At 42.9% G+C, this 17,499-nt stretch overlaps 1 protein-coding gene across 27 annotated transcripts in view; it reads left to right on the top strand.

Moving 5' to 3' along the window:
• The first annotated feature begins 1,233 nt into the window (after window positions 1-1,233).
• LOC110509593 (formin-binding protein 1) overlaps window positions 1,234-17,499 on the top strand; it is a 102,170-nt gene continuing 85,904 nt past the window's right edge. For 8 of the 27 annotated variants that reach the window (XM_036967620.1, XM_036967619.1, XM_036967616.1 and 5 more), the window contains exon 1: window positions 9,133-9,247. In XM_036967620.1, the coding sequence (XP_036823515.1) occupies window positions 9,203-9,247 (45 nt within the window). In that variant the 5' untranslated portion in view covers window positions 9,133-9,202. Of the gene's footprint in view, window positions 1,523-9,132; window positions 9,248-17,499 lie in introns of those variants that run through there. The other 19 variants (XM_036967627.1, XM_036967625.1, XM_036967621.1 and 16 more) reach the window with 7 other exon arrangements.

The raw sequence follows: 17,499 nt of genomic DNA, 5'->3' as shown, positions 1-17,499 counted from the left end.
ACAGATAGTTATCCTCACCAGGGCCTGCTTACGCTGAATCAGATGTTGAAAGCTTTTCAGTACTCTAAATGCCCTGTTCCTACTCCTCACCATTGCCCCACACTCCTCTGTCCAGCATGGGACCGCTTTCCTCCTCGTCATTAGCATAATATTTTTTTATACGACTAAATTACAAGGTAGCATACTCTGCTGACACTGACACACAGATCAATAAAACAACGTTGTGTGATCCATATAGTAATACAACAAACCCAACCTCCATGCCCCAAATCCCCTCAACCTGCCTCTCTGAACAGATAATTTCTGATCCCCAGCAATAACCACGATAACCAGTAGGAGATGGCATAGAAAGGTTTTTCACAAAAATCCTTTAACACCAGGGAGCAGTGTTGTCTTAATGATTCATCACATTCATCCTGTTTCAGAGCACTGCACCCAAATCACACTTCAACATACATACAATACATGTAGGTCTACATTTGAAGTATTCTTTATGCATCAAATCAAATCAAATCCAATTGTATTGGTCACATACACATGGTAAGCAGATGTTAATGCGAGTGTAGCGAAATGCTTGTGCTTCTAGTTCCGACAATGCAGTAATAACCAACGAGTAATCGAACCTAACAATTTCACAACAACTACCTTATACACACAAGTGTAAAGGGATGAAGAATATGTACATAAAGATATATGAATGAGTGATGGTACAGGACGGCATAGGCAAGATGCAGTAGATGGTATAGAGTGCAGTATATACACTGAGATGAGTAATGTAGGGTATGTAAACATATAAAAGTGAAATTGTTTAAAGTGGCTAGTGATACAAATATTACATAACCTTTAGAACTTCGATAAAGGCCATAATATGACATGGCCCATTATTAATAGGATGATTTGTTATTAGCGTTACTCCATGTGTGTTAGCGTTAGCGTTACTCCATGGTTAATTAATTCAAAACACGGACGGTTGAGGAGCAAATCGGTGGCAGTCACCGCAGTGTAAAAATACATATCATAATGTGATTATCAATTGTCACACGAATCAATCCAATTCAATTCAAGGGGCTTTATTGGCATGGGAAACATGTGTTAACACTGCCAAAGCAAGTGAGGTAGATAATATACAAAAGTTATACACACACACACACACACACACACAACTACGTAAACTCTCGTGCGTTTTTCCTGAGTGCACGCGCCTCCGCCGCTGTCATTGCTGTTCCCGCCCTCAGCACGGAACAGCAGCACCACATTCTCCGTTTGAAGATTATGCTGCGGCTTCTGGCCATTTTGTAGAAGGCAGAATGAGGAGGTGAAGAAGAAAAAAATAACGCACTAGGAGGGAAGGACAAATTCGGAGGGCGCTCACGAAGAGACAGTCAGCCTGAAAGCAAGATAAAAAAAAAGATATAGATATATATACCCGCCTCAGTGGTTTACCATCGGTACACCCCGTCTGAATCGTGGATTATTACGAGGAAAGCGCATTGGAACCATGAGCTGGGGGTCAGAGCTATGGGTAAGTACCAGCGCAGATAACGGTCTATCAGTGGCTATCAATAGTAGGAAATATCCCGAAGACTGCTTGCAAACCAAGCCTGAATGTTTATTAGCTACATTGCAACAACTGCTATAAAAGCCATACCATCTTTCCCAGTAGTCAATCAGCTCATTCCAACGAAGGCGAATTGAAATTGATCATGTTCCCTGCCTTGACTGACATGTAGCCTAGGCTATTGTATAGATGTGGTCAATATGTCCAGTTCTAACTGAGGCAGTTAGGTTTTCCAGACCGCTGTGCATGTGGCTGTTGTAGATTGTACATCATAATGATGATCTTCACTGAGCTATTTCACAATGCATCCAATTCAACACAATTCAACATAACACTAACATGCGTATCTGAAACACACCCCTTTCTTCGGGTTTCCAGGCAGTGCTTCGGCTATTTCACCGCTATTCCATTCCTGACCATATGAATTGGTCTCTCTTGTTATGAGAAAGCTGAACACACTGTAATAGCCTACATATTGACACGGACTACACATTATTCTATGTAAATTAATGTTTGGTGGATGTGGGGTACCTGTAAACTCTGAAAATATGAGTTTGCCTACATTGTGTGAATATTTAACAAAAAAAGAGCAGCAGGTATATGATGGATTCTTATCAGTGCTTATGGATTTTGTTTTAGATTTAAGCGGCCTACACATTTCCTATATATGGTTTGTCTTGGCAACAGAGGAGAGTCTGAGTTGACGGTTGGAAGTTGAACAGGATATACCAGGGCTGCGGTTTCTCAGAACCGACACTGACACAACTCACTCACTCACTGGGCTGTATGACAGTTAGTTCTCCTCTCATGTCTCACACATAGAACCAACAATCAAGCAAGCACCATAATCAAAACTGGTTGTGCAATGCTGGATCGTCAAAACTCACTTGATTTAGCGAAACCAAACCGTGTGATTGCCCTCTGTTCAACTTTATTTTAAATAAAGAGGAGGAGGAAGAGGGTGAGGAAGTCAAATAGAAGTAGGGGGAAGAGCTGAATACCACTGCAAATTCCACAGCTATGATCCCACATTTCATCCACCCACTCATGTGCCCTGATACCAGAATTTGAAGAAAAATGTAAGCTGTAAGTTGACCTACAACAGACATCAATCCCTGTATAATAGCCTTGAAGAAAGGCTCTCACTTATTTCAGCTTGTCTGCTTTTGGTGCCCAAAAGAAAGCAACTTAATTCTATATTCGAAGAGGTGCTTCAGATGTGATGGATTCCAAGATACAGGCCTACAACAGACCACACACACAAAACCCAAATCCCACATAATGTGTCATAAACTCCGGCATGAGAATGAAGAAGATTACAGGACTGCCACAGCTATTTTTACGGAGCCCTAATAAGCAGTCACAGCCTGTGGAATTCCTCTTGTTTGCCTTTTGTTTCAGAAGTTGTTGTTGTGCTGTAAAATGAGACACTGGTTCCAAAGTTACAGTGTGGGATGCCATGAGAACCTGCTTGATTGCCTGTTGCGTACTTCACATCTGAAACATGCTTCAATTTCAGTGATAGGAACAAGTGGGAAATCTTGTGTGTGCTAAGTTCCCTGCCTCCTACAGATGAAGTCAGTTTTAGCAGATGGAGAAACAGCGGGGTCTGGAGATGGTTAAATCTGGTACGTGTTTCTCCTCATGAGAGAGACGGAGGTAGAGAGAGAGGTGGGGAGAAGGAGAGGGCTACAAACGGGTCAGTTCTCCTGAATTCTTCTCCAATAATTTCCCTGGTCCAAGTTTATGGAGAACACTTAGTGCTTCTGAGGCCTCGTATTTGTGCCATGACATCAGCCCTATTTTTCTTACTACAGTTTAGTCATTTAGCAGACTGACGCTCTTATCCAGAGCATCCTACAGGAGAAATTAGGGTCAAGTAACTTGCTCAAGGGCACATCAACAGATTTCTCACCTAGTCGGCTCAGGGATTCGAACCAGCGACCTTTCGTTACAGGTCCAACGCTCTTAACCGCTAGCTTATTGCCGAACCAAGATGCAGTGCTCTGCTGGCCAGATAATGGTGATAGATAATTGCCCCAGGGTGTTCCAAAACGCTTTCCTGTCTGCTTTCTTTCAGAAAAGCATACAGTGGTAGTGTTCACAGTGGAGGTGGACCGTTTGCAAATAATGCATTGCAACTAGATGCTCAGTGCTTTGATGGGGCTGAATAAGAACCAGACACTCTTTAAACATTTTTTTTTACAACCAAACAGACTTCTACAGGTGTGAGCTGGGGATGTACTGTAGTGTAACAGTATAAGTTTAGACCGTCCCCTCGCCCATACCCGGGCGCAAACCAGGGACTCTCTGCACACATCAACAACAGTCACCCACGAAGCATCGTTACCCATCGCTCCACAAAAGCCACGGCCCTTGCAGAGCAAGGGGAACCACTACTTCAAGGTCTCAGAGCAAGTGACGTCACCGATTGAAACGCTATTTAGCGCTAACTAGCTAGCCATTTCACATCCGTTACCCTCACCCCCCTTTTGACCTCCTCCTTTTCTGCAGCAACCAGTGATCCGGGTCACGGCACCAATGTAACAGTATAAGTTTAGACCGTCCCCTCGCCCATACCCGGGCGCAAACCAGGGACTCTCTGCACACATCAACAACAGTCACCCACAAAGCATCGTTACCCATCGCTCCACAAAAGCCGCGGCCCTTGCAGAGCAAGGGGAACCACTGCTTCAAGGTCTCAGAGCAAGTGACGTCACCGATTGAAACGCTATTTAGCGCTAACACCGCTAACTAGCTAGCCATTTCACATCCGTTACAGTAGCCTAGTAGTAGTAAAGCTGCTAGTGTGTTTGGTGTCCCTTGCTGTCATGCAAAACCCAATTTAAGATTGGGGTAGGCACTGTCTTCACCCTTTGTCCTGTGGTGACATCTCTATGCTGTCATTTGTAGAACAAGTGAAGAGTTTATTTCCAAAACGCTATATGCACCAATTTTTCACAGCTCTTTCTTTCTTCTGAAATGATTGCTTATGGGTACCCTCATGTGTGTTTAAAATATTAGTGTTCTAGGATTTTTCATTCATAGATTTTAGATACAAAACACTATGTCAATTGTTTATCTAGAATGGAATGTTCATATCCTGTATATTTGATTGTGATATGTGGTTGTCTCACCTAGCTATTTTAAGATGAATGCCCTTAGTGTACGTCGCTCTGGATAAGAGCGTCTGTTAAATGACTGAAATGTCAAATGTAAATAAATGTTTTACATACATATCTCATATTACTGTAGTGAATAAAAACATTTTTTTTCTAAATATTGATGTCACAAATGCATTATTTATACATTTCGTTATAAAATGTTTTGTCATTTGTTACATTTGATTTTATAAAACCTAGCAGTGCTACTTATATCTCTGAGAGTGAGGCGGATATATAGCATTTAGCAAAAAAAAACATCATTATTTGTCTCTCGAAATTAAACCATCAAGTGATAGATTTTAAACATTTAACAACCCCATGCCATGATTAGATAGTGGGGAAAATACACCAATCTCTTTCATAATTTCTTTAAAACAATAAAATATTAATTCACCAGCATTTCTGAAAATTATTATATAGCGTTTTGGAATGAAACTCTTCAAGTGCATCTTAACTTACGTTTGTAGGCCTATGGAATGGTGTGTTGCCCCATGGGTCTTATCAAGCTCAGCTCGTGGTGTTTTCGGCCTGAGCACACACAGAGAGTGAGGAAGTGATATTTCAGGAAGTGAAGTCAGTGTCACAGTTAACAAGCCGTGTTTCTCAACCACTAGAGAAGAACATCACTGGAGAGAGTTATAGACCAAGTGGACAGACTTCTTGTGATGTGACGCTCTCAGATGCTTCTGCTGGTCTTGAAAAGAAAAGGCAGGGAAAGACCAGGTTACCCGTCGTTAGAGAGAGAATGTTCCATTTAGGTAGTAATGGTACAGTTTTGGTTAGTTGCTCTTTTCTGTTTAATTGAAAATCGTTCTTAGTTACTATCTGTTTTCAACTCTGGCTTCATTGTAACAAAGCAGCAGCTCCCCAATGCTTTTTTTGGAGTGGTTGTGAGAGAGAATTTGACACACAACTGTGGTCAACAAGAGTTGCTGTAGGCCTATGTGGTCATTCAACTTATTTATGTTTCTCATCAAACAGATACCTTTGGTGAGGTACTTGTGTGTGTGTCTGCGTGTGCGAGCCTTTGCGAGTGAATAATACCAGTAATAGGCTACCGATGGGCTGACATAACAGGCTTAGAGTTATTGCATTCCATATGAGTAGAATCACTTGTGGTAGTGTATCGCCTACCCCCACGTAATGATACTGGGGATGAATCTTGTCATGTCTAAATGAAAAGGAATAGGTCCATGGCCGCATTCCTTCAGCTAGTAGTGATGTCGTCCATAGGCTACTCCTACACTGCACACAGCCTTCCACTGAGGTAAAGGGAGTCTCAGTTAGACAGTTTATTGGAAAATCCATTCGGGTTCTCTCTCTCCTCTTGCATGAGGTTGACTTCAGAAATAATCTGATTTCTATTGACCTGCAGACAGGCATTTTCCACTTGACACAGAGAGCAGAAAGTTCTGAACAGTGTAGACCGAACTCAGAAGTGACTCGGTAAATCTAACTCGCATTCTATTGGCTCTTAGTTCTTTTGGACAAATCCTTTCTCTTGGCCTTGCAGCTCCGAATTCAGTGTTCTTATATAGTAGGCCTAGCTGTCGTTCCTCATTGTTATAATTGATGATGCAAAATTACATTCAAATAAATAGGCAGATTACTCCTACCTGTTCACTAGGTTTGTTTTGTTTTTGTTATGAATACCTTTTCTCGGAGCTAGTACTAAATATAGGCCCACTGGTGCCATATTTAATATGTCATGTGTAGGCCTAATCTCTGTGGATCATTCTCTGGTCCAGAGGGCATGTAGTCTCTCCTGAGGTGTCTGTGTCCCTCTTGTAACCCATCAGGAGGTATGAACACTGGACCTCTCCCTGCCTCTCTCTCTCTCTCTTTGTTTGCATAAGTTGAGTAAGGAAACCAGTATCTTGTGTATGCACAGCTTTAGTCTCACCGAGCACCCCCTCTCTCTTCCTTCTCTGAAGCTCTGCTGCGTACAAATGCTGCTATTGACGGAGAAAGTCAAGGGTGGTGAACCGTGATTGGTTCGCAGTGGGGACCGGGCCAGGAAAACATTTTGTAACTACAGAAGCACTGAACTCTACACTGTAACACATTGCAGCAAGTTTGTTACAGTTACCGACTGTAATTCTATATTACAGTACAGTACTGTAAAAAGCAATGCATCATGGGGGCTCAATGGCATTCAGTTACACTGCTGTAGAATTACAATGAAACCTTGATAGAGGCTATATTTGTTGCCCCCTTACAGTACCATACTGTTTTGTTTTGTATTTTTGAATCTAAAAACATTTTCCCGTAAGTCTACAGTATTTTCCTGGCTATTGTGCTGCCAGTAATTTACTGTAATTCAGTACCACCCCCACAGAATACAGTACCATACTGTAATTTTGGAACACTTGGTATTGTTGTGGCTCATCAACACATTTGGAGGCGTGCCTTCTAAGAGGCTATACTTGTTGCACCCGTTCGTGAGAGTGCTGTACCAATTGACGTGATATGTGGTAGTAGTTCTACCTATTAATATTAGGACCCAAACAACATCTCATGACCATCGGGGTGGTAGGGTATCCTAGTGGTTAGAGCGTTGGACTAGTAACTGGATGGTTGCAAGTTCAAATCCCCGAGCTGACAAGGTACAAATCTGTCGTTCTGCCCCTGAACAGGCAGTTAACCCACTGTTCCTAGGCCGTCATTGAAAATAAGAATGTGTTCTTAACCGACTTGCTTAGTTAAATAAAGATAAAAAATAAAAATCTCTCAATTTCTAAATGTAGGTGTGTAAGATCTTCACTGAACTAATTCTGCTTTGGCTCTGGGAGTGTTTCCTTTGTTTAGACTATATGTAATTATGTATTACAGCATACCAATTAATAGTTGGTGTTTTATATCACTTGCACTTGTAGAGACCTTAACAAAGGCTTCTAAATTGGCAGTGAGTGCAGGACAAAACCAATCAAAAGGACATGGCTAAACACTCAACCATTAAAGGTTTGATACTTGCTGCCACTCTGATCTATATGCATTATTTTATTTAAGTTACTATTTTCTACATTGTAGAATAATAGTGAAGACCTCAAAACTATGAAATAACAAAGATGGAATCATGTAGTAACCAAAAAAAGTGTTAAACAAATCACAATATATTTTATATTTGAGGTTCTTCAAAGTAGCCACCCTTTGCCTTGATGACAGCTTTGCACACTCTTGGCATTTTCTCAACCAACTTCATGAGGTAGTCACCTGGAATGCATTTCAATTAACAGGTGTGCCTTGTTAAAAGTTAATTTGTGGAATTTCTTTCCTTCGTAATGCGTTCGAGCCAATCAGTTGTGTTGTGACAATGTAGGGGTGGTATACAGATGATAGCCCTATTTGGTAAAAGACCAAGTCCATATTATGTCAAGAATAAGTCAAATAAGCAAAGGGAAACGACAGTCCAGCATTACTTTAAGACATAAAGGTCAGTCAATTTGGAACATTTCAGTGCAGTCGCAAAAACCATCAAGCACTATGATGAAACTACCCATAACATTTATCTAAAACAGGCTATAGGCTACATGTGCACCACCAAGTCAGAACAGTAGGCTAAGTTATGAAGGGGAAAGGGACAAAATTATTAGGGTGAGGCACATGGGCTACTAACAGCTTACTACACAACATACACTCAGTATTACTTTCTTAGCTACAGTGTGCATATCTCCCTGGCATATTACATCATTTATACAGCAGCATGCAAGACATTTTTGAAATCACTATTATGCTGTGGTCACTTGAACAGGAAGATGGCGCGGCGGTCCTTCTTGTGGGCAAATTTGGTCATAAAATGGTGTCATCAAAGCCTGGCATTCTCTGGATGTATGCTGCTTTCACGACAACTGGGAACAAGGTTGAATCCTGACATCAGTGATCTTCAGGTCGGAGCTCTGCTCCACCTGCCCCGAGCGACGGATCGCCACTCAGCATGGCAACATTCCATGACAGAGGGAAGCCTAATCATTTACGTTCCTATAATCTTAACAAAGCTCTTAATTCAGTTACGCTAGAGGGATCATAGCAAGTAGACCGTACACATACTACACAGTACACTGCTCAAATCCCGGCTCTGAAAGGGAAGAACGTTTTCGGGGTTATTACTTTAACAAGTTCAACACTCCGTTTAGTTTTTCACTTCTCATAGGAGTTTGGCCAGGGTTAGCATGAGAAGGAGACAGACAAACACACACAGACATACAGTACCAGTCAAAAGGTTGAACTATTTGAACTATTTGTACTATTTTCTACATTGTCGAATAATAGCGAAGACCTCAAAACGACGAAATATCACATATGGAATCACGCAGTAACCAAAAAAGTGTTGGAGATTCTTCAAAGTAGCCACCCTTTGCCTTAATGACAGCTTTGAGTAGGTGTGTCCAAACGTTTCACTGACGCTGTAGATACTCTCACTTATACTCACACATTCCCATACACACATTGAGGCAGCTCTCACTCTCTCATTGACCGGCCGATGGAATCAGGGAGGGCGACACTGCTCAGAGAGCAGCAACTGAAAGTGAGTTTTTTTTGTTGGCTCAACCACAACTCCACAACAAGAAATTGAACACATTTCTGTGCCAGTCTTGGCCCTTAATAGCTGCATGTTTAGCTGACAGGTTCGATGGGGACAGCAGCAGCGGGGGAGTAGAGGGAGGAATGTTAGCCTGGGTCTAGTGGTTTAATTGTAGCCACATGCCTGTCTGTTGGCCCGACACCCGTTAATTTAATAAAAAAGGGGAAAGTGGTTTGTCGGGGACTCGAGGAGGCCCTTTGAAAGTACCTCAAGTTGCTTTTCTCTCACACTGTTTTAGTGTAGTGTAGTGGAGGGTTCCAGACTGCAGCCACAGGGCAGGGCTGGAGTCCCAGACTCACTGAGATTAATCTAAACCTCATGGGCTTTGTTTGTTTGACTGGCGCTCATGCATCGATAGTTGTAATAGATACAGACAATGCCGAGCTCTTGTTAGATAAGTACTGAGTACAGTACTGGGCTGTGAATGGCCTAGGGTTTTAAAGTTTGAGATGTGGCTTTCCTCTCTAGTTTCCTGAGTTCCTTCTCCTCCGCTGTTCCGATCCACACCTCTGGTCTGGCCCTGGATTCCCCCAGGGTCCCTGTCCCTTGCAATGTACCCCATGCTGTTCACTTGACATTCAGGTCACTTCCAGGGCTGAAACCCAAGCCTGCTTGTTTCCTCTCAGTGAGAGAGTCTTAATGGAAAAATCCACCCTCATTCCTTTAATTTACAGTGTTAAATAACACTCATTTTTGAGAACAATATTCTTTGTGAACAAATGTTTAATTTTGGCATTATAATAAAGTTGGTAGCAACATGTAAAATCATTGTGGCTCAAGTTCACTACAAAATCCACAATGCAATGTTCTCTCTATGGGCTGGATAGCTAGCTATCTAGCAAATGTAGCTACACTACATGACGAAAAGTATGTGGACACCTGCTCATCGAAAATCTCATTACAAAATAATGGCCATTAATATGGACTTGGTCCTGTCTTTGCTGCTATAACAACCTCTACTGTTCTGGGAAGGATTTCCACTAGATGTTGGAACATGCTGCAGGGACTTCCTTCTATTCAGCCACAAGAGCATTAGTGAGGCCAGTCAAGTTCTTCCACAGTTACAGTTGACCAGGGCAGCGGTAGCAGGGCAGAAATTTGCCGAACTGACTTGTTGGAAAGGTGGCATCCTATGACAGTGCCACATTGAAAGTCACTGAGTTCTTCAGTAAGGCCATTCTACTGCTGATTTTCTATGGAGATTGCATGGCTGTGTGCACGCGATTGGTCGACAGTCTGCTGGGGGGAGGGGGTGTGTGATACGCTCCTTCATTCATTGGATTCCTATCTCCTTTCTATAATATCTCTGGCAACTGCACCATGATATGCACCCTGGGCTAAAGAGGCAGACAAATAGGAGAAATGTGCTAGAGCCTCCGTTAAATTAAACATTTCTCGAGGTAGGAATTTCGTAAAAACATGATCAATGGCTCATTCGAGAGCAATATTAACATTCCTAATGGGTGAACCTTTCCTTTAATGAAGTGGGAGGTCAGGGGACTGGGACCCTAGTGGGGGAGATAGGCCCAATGTCCCCTTTCCCTGTTGGGACAGAGGGGGTCCCATACTCCTCTTCCTCCTCCTCCTTTTCCTCCCTCTTTTCACAACTCCTTCACCCACCTGCCGAGTGGCAGTGTTATTAATGTCTCCCCCTCCCCCTAACTCCCTCTCTGACCCTCAAGGACGCCTGAATAGGTTCACCGCCTGAATAGGTTCACCTCTAATTCTTCCACATGACTCCAAGGATGGAAGGAGGGACAAAGGAGAAAGAGCTCAGGAGCATTGAAAGAGATAAGGAGAACCAATTTTCTCCACAGGGGAGGAGGAGGAGGAGGAGAGAAGGAGAAGAGTGAAGGGTGAAGGGGAGAAGGAAAGAGCGAAGGCATTAAAGGGTGTGCTGTGTTTTAGGGAAATAAGGGAAAGTGTGAGAAAGACAGGGAGAGAGATGTAGGGATATGCAGATTTTCTCCAGGCATGATAGCAGTAGCCTAATGATTTGCATGATATGATGTGTTGCTTTTCACATTGCTTCTGCCTTTCTGTCATTGTGTGGTTTCACGGGATGTGCCTCCTCAGTTTCTCAGTCTCTTTCCCTAAAGGGAACTGCTCTCCTGAAACCGGTAGCCAAATCAACGACAGGCTACACTAAAAGTAAACTTTCATTTAACTAGGCAAGTCAGTTAAGAACAAATTCTTATTTACCATGACGGTCGACACCAGCCAAACGACGCTGGGCCAATTGTGCACTGCCCTATTGGACTCCCAATCACGGCCGGTTGTGATACAGCCTGGATTTGAACCAGAGTGTCTGTAGTGATGCTTCTAGCACTGAGATGCAATGCCTTAGACCGCTGTGCCACTCAAGAGCTCCACAGGGGAGGAGGAGGAGGAGGAGATAAGGAGAAGAGTGAAACGTTAAGGGGGAGAAGGAAACTACTCAACCACATTTTCAATGACAAATAGCAGAACCTTGGCTCTATGATTCAAATGGGTTCTGTTTAATCTGGTTTAGTCTACCACACACACTAAGCTTGTTTAGGACAGGTGACGGAGTGTCTGGTCTCCCCCCACTCTCCCCTACTACTGTTGGGGACATGATTTTGTGTGGCTCCCATCCCTGTGTTCCTATGGGAAGGACTGAGGTCTTCCTTCTCACTGTGCTGTAGGACCTGTAATCGTCAGGAGACGTCTCTGTCTTTGTAACCCTCTCATCAACACCGTGAGAGAACACGAGTGGAGCCTAATCACAGTAGCCCTGGCCACCTGTGTGAATCACCTGTGTGAATCAGTGTGTCACCTGAACCTGGTCCCACCCCCCCCCCCCCCCCCTCTCCGCACCTAATGCTGTCTGCTATTTGATCCACAGTAAACAATAATGGGGAACAAATGACTGTCATTTGTCATGTTTTGTGTCGGCTCCCTGCATACCTTGCTGTGCCAGAGAAGACAAAACGCAATGATCGCTCTCTTCCTTAACTTGTCACACACATCTCAAGGCTCATGAAACAACAACTCAGATTGTAAATTAGCTACTGTATGTAGCCCAATCAAAACCTTAGATCCAGTCCAGTTAAGTTTTTGGCTAATGGTCTCCTTTAAATGGTTATCTTACTGTACTTTCAGTAGGGGATGAAAAGAAAACACGTCTTGATTAATGCATTATATCCTGATATTTTCACTTGCATTTCATAGTTGGGGTGAGTTGAAGATAGGTGTAGGCCGGACTATGTGCTTATTAATAGCTTGCACATCTCTCGAGTCAAGTGGGTGTGCTCTACAGTCAGTGTTTTGTCTGTGACTGTTTGAAGCTACAGGCTTCAATAGTTAAAATTAAATTGAAACATTCACCACAGGTTTCCACAGTTTAATCAGTGATGTAGGCCTACACACGATGAGCCTAGATCACAAGCGCAGAGAGAGAAGTCCGAACAAGTGAGTGCTACCAATGTTTCTCTGAAGCAGAAGTCGACCCTGGGCCTCCCTCATGCAGATTATTGGCTCTTGCACCACACATGTTGCTTAGCAACCTAAAACATGAACTGAATAAATATTTATCTGGTTTGAGATTGACTCTTGAGATGCAGGCAAGAAGAAAACACAAACAAACCAAGATGTTGTTGACTTCACCGTTGATAGAAAGTTGAGATGAACAGATTTTTGGGAACAATATAAAATATAAATCTAGCAATTTCTTCTTGCAAACGGTGTATGTTTGCTTGTCATATGAGAACAGGATTTCCTCCAATGTTCCAACTCATCTCTGCGTCAGACCACAGAATGTCTGTTCTCTCTCTCTCTCTCTCTCTCTCTCTCTCTCTCTCTCTCTCCCCCTCTCTCTCTCCCCCTCTCTCTCGGGTGGGGCAATGTGGAGGAACTAGCCCCAGCCCTATCCCCATGGGTAACGGTTTGTGACACGTGCCAGACGGGTCCCCTCTGTTCTCTCCGTCCCCTGTCTGACAATGATGATGTCACAGTGTGTGCCCCACTTGCCAGGTCCCGGGTTAAACTCATCCATTTAGTGATGATGACCCAGGATATCTATGTTTCCCCCAGGCCTAATGTGTGGTCTGTGGTGGAGTATATCTGCTGCTCTGGGTCAAGATATCTGACATGATAGATCTATGCTCATGTTGGAAACATTCGATTGCTCTTGCCTTGAGTGATGAGAGGCAAAACAGGCCTAGACTTTTTACTCGAGATCTCATATCCAAAATGAACTTAACCTGCACTGTATCTAGGCAATAATGGTGCGTGGTTGTTTATAAAGAGGATTGATCTGTAGCTAGTGCAGCCGTCATGGTTGATCACTCCTGACTCGTCATTGATTTTGCTCTCTCTCAGGGCAAAGGCAAATGACTGGCTGATGATTGCATCAGTCAGTTCTAGTGTGTCGTGCATCCAACAAGGACGATCGCCGCAAGGTCGACCTATCCTATCTCATGCTGTCAGATGCTCTGATGGAGGACTTCTTCTTTGGAAGACAGAGAGACCGCATCACCATCCTCTCACTAATGTAGTCAAATGGTCATGCAAGTACTAGAGGTCGACCGATTAATCGGTATGGCCGATTTAATTAGGGCCGATTTCAAGTTTTCATAACAATCGGAAATCTGTATTTTTTTTATACCTTTATTTTTAACTAGGCAAGTCAGTTAAGAACACATTCTTATTTTCAATGACGGCCTGGGAACGGTGGGTTATCTGCCTTGTTCAGGGGCAGAACGACAGATTTTCACCTTGTCAGCTCGGGGGATTCAATATTGCAACCTTACAGTTAACTAGTCCAACGCAATAACGACCTGCCTCTCTCTCGTTGCACTCCACAAGGAGACTGACTGTTAAGCGAATGCAGTAAGCCAAGGTAAGTTGCTAGCTAGCATTAAACTTATCTTATAAAAAACAATCAATCATAATCACTAGTTAACTACACATGGTTGATGATATTACTAGATATTATCTAGCGTGTCCTGCGTTACATATAATCTGACTGAGCATACAAGCATACAAGTATCTAAGTATCTGACTAAGCGGTGGTAGGCAGAAGCAGGTGCGTAAACATTCATTCAAACAGCACTTTCGTGCGTTTTGCCAGCAGCTCTTTGTTGTGCGTCAAGCATTGTGCTGTTTATGACTTCAAGCCTATCAACTCCTGAGATGAGGCTGGTGTAACCGAAGTGAAATGGCTAGCTAGTTAGCGCGCGCTAATAGCGTTTCAAACGTCACTCACTCTGAGCCTTGGGGTGGTTGTTTCCCTTGCTCTGCATGGGCAACGCTGCTTCGATGGTGGCTGTTGTCGTTGTGTTGCTGGTTTGAGCCCAGGGAGGAGCGAGGAGAGGGACGGAAGCTATACTGTTACACTGGCAATACTAAAGTGCCTATAAGAACATCCAATAGTCAAAGGTTAATGAGATACAAATGGTATAGAGGGAAATAGTCCTATAATTCCTATAATAACTACAACCTGTTAATATTGAAGACTCATGTTAAAAGGAACCACCAGCTTTCATATGTTCTCATGTTCTGAGCAAGGAACTGAAACATTAGTGTACTTACATAGTACATATTGCACTTTTACTTTCTTCTCCAACACTTTGTTTTTGCATTATTTAAACCAAATTGAACATGTGTCATTATTTACTTGAGGATAAATTGATTTTATTGATGTATTATATTAAGTTAAAATAAGTGTTCATTCAGTATTGTTGTAATTGTCATTATTATTATTTTTTTTAAATAAATCGTCCGATTAATCGGTATCTGCTTTTTTGGTCCTCCAATAATCGGTATCGGCGTTGAAAAATCATAATCGGTCGACCTCTAGTAAGTACCATACGTTTCAGTAATGTTTAATTTTTCTCCTGTCCAAATACTGAAAGGATGACGTGCCACTTTCCTTTTTCGCTTCACCTGGCTAACACGAGGAAGAAAACCGCCTCCCAGGTCTAGTAGGCATAGCTCCATGTTTCTTCCTCGTAGAACTTTGCATTATTTCCTCTTATGACATGAACAGTGTGCCTCTCGGCCTGTCTGTTTTCTTATATCTCCGCCATCAGGTATTCAAATCGTTCCTGTTTTTCAATCACCGTGGGACAGCAGTTCATTATGCCAGGTGTTGTGTGGATTTTTTTTTATTTTCAAAAGGAAACAGGTCCATTGATTGGTCCCCTGGGTAGAAGTAACTGTTGTTTCTTTGGAGAGGAAACAGACCTTTTGAAACAGGAAGTTGTTGCGATACCCTGATAGTTCTCCATCGTTTTGCACAGAGTCCTGCATTGAGTCCTACCTTGCAGTGTAGACTATGTGTCTATAAATGTATTGTGAAGGATGTTAGGAAAACAGAGAGAGAATCAAACTGGCCACAGTATAATATGACAAATCCGTCCACCACGTTGTCCTCCCTATCCAGTGATACAAAATGCAGGGAAGTGGTCCGAAAGCTATTGACAAACCTCCAGAAACAAATTAGTCTCAGGGACCAGATCGAGAGGGTATGCCACAAGTCACTCTCAACAGACGTGTTTGTAAAGGGCTCTACGGCTGGCAAGCATGCAGCGTTCCACTGATTTCACAGTAGAGATCCCCCCCCTTTTATTTTGTCTTTTCAATTCCAACTGCACGGATTGTTGTTGAAAAATATGACCCGTAACCTAAAGCAACAAATGCATACAAGAAAATTAAAGTAGAAAAATAGAAGTCGTAACAACAAAAACAATAAAACGTTAGATTTTTGGGGGGGAGATAATATGCAGACCAGATGTGCTTACACAGTACATGAAAGAGCGAGGACTCTGTGCTTTGGAAGGCAGGTACTTTTAATGGCCGTTTGATGTCAAGTGATTTTGATGATTTAACTGATTGGCCCAGGCCTATCTCTTGTGTCAGTTAAATGAGTATGTATCTCACTGGCTGCTAGCCTAAGTAGCGGAGTAAGAATGAACTATAGCCTTTTAGGCAGATCCAGCCTACATTGCTTCACTCGCTCACTCAGTCACTCACTCACTCACTCACTCACTCACTCACTCACTCACTCACTCACTCACTCACTCACTCACTCACTCAAACTGTCATGGATCTAATCCTCTGAAGAACCGAAGAGATCGTGTGGTTCAGGGGGTTCACTAACAGCAATGCAGGGATTCTTTTTGTTTTGTGAGGCGAGTCTGAATGTTGGTGAGGACATTCTAACGCTTGTCTCCTCAAATCCGTAAATTCATCACATTAACTTTCAATTGCTGAATCAAAACTAATATCCAGATGTTTGTCCATGTTAGATTGTACAGCAATGTAGAAGCCACCCCATCTCCCCAAAGTGCAGTCTCTGTAACCCCATGTGGCCCTAAGCTTTCATGTCATCGTCACTGCAGAACATCTTTGCTCTTCCATCCATAGCAGACTAATTAACCAGTATGTCCCCGACAACATCCATTCCCCCAGAAGGACCATCTGCAAGGGCATACCATTTCATCACCGTCCACAGGCACATTCTCAGTCCGGGTGATAGATCTGTGAAGTGTCATACCTTCTATTTTCGGGTTTGAAATGAGAGGAAGGTGCATAAGTAGGCTGACGTGTCTCTCTCTCTCTCTCTCTCTCTCTCTCTCTCTCTTACGTAAAACCTGGTTCTCATTTCCACAATGGCCTACTTTGATACGTACTCATGCATGCAGCTCGCCTCCGACTAGCCCCATGGAGGTACAGTAGAGTTGGACCACACAAACATAATGGAATCTTATCCCTCACTCCACATACCCACCATGCCTCAAACCATATATGGATAGACACGGTGTACTGCCAGATCATCCAAAAGAACTTGCCAGAGTGACAGCCAGGAGCCAGAGCAGTAGACGCAACCAAAACAGCATTCCTTTATTTGGTGGTTTAGGAAATATCTCTAATCACAACTGACTAAATGACTAATAAAATAGAAATGTCTCCAGTCCAGACTGCATGAAACCCTCTCTGATGATTGGAGAGAGAGAGAAAGGGTCACTTCACAAAAGGCTTTACGGTTGTTTCCTACTTCACACAGAGTATGTCTATACTGCCCCATCTCGACACTTTAACCTTTACGGCCAAATTGTTGCCCTTGCCATTTCTGTCTGTGTTTATGTCTGTACAGACCATGAGGTCACGGCCTTTCCGGGCCTCTACGTGATGTAGAGAGAGGTACTATGTCATTAGTCAAAGATTTATGT

The sequence above is a fragment of the Oncorhynchus mykiss genome, chromosome Y, assembly GCF_013265735.2.
Source record: "Oncorhynchus mykiss isolate Arlee chromosome Y, USDA_OmykA_1.1, whole genome shotgun sequence".
In the NCBI taxonomy this organism is placed as follows: Eukaryota; Metazoa; Chordata; class Actinopteri; order Salmoniformes; family Salmonidae; genus Oncorhynchus; species Oncorhynchus mykiss.
The sequence above is the reverse complement of the archived record's forward strand: the minus strand, read 5'-3'. Positions and strand labels throughout refer to the sequence as shown.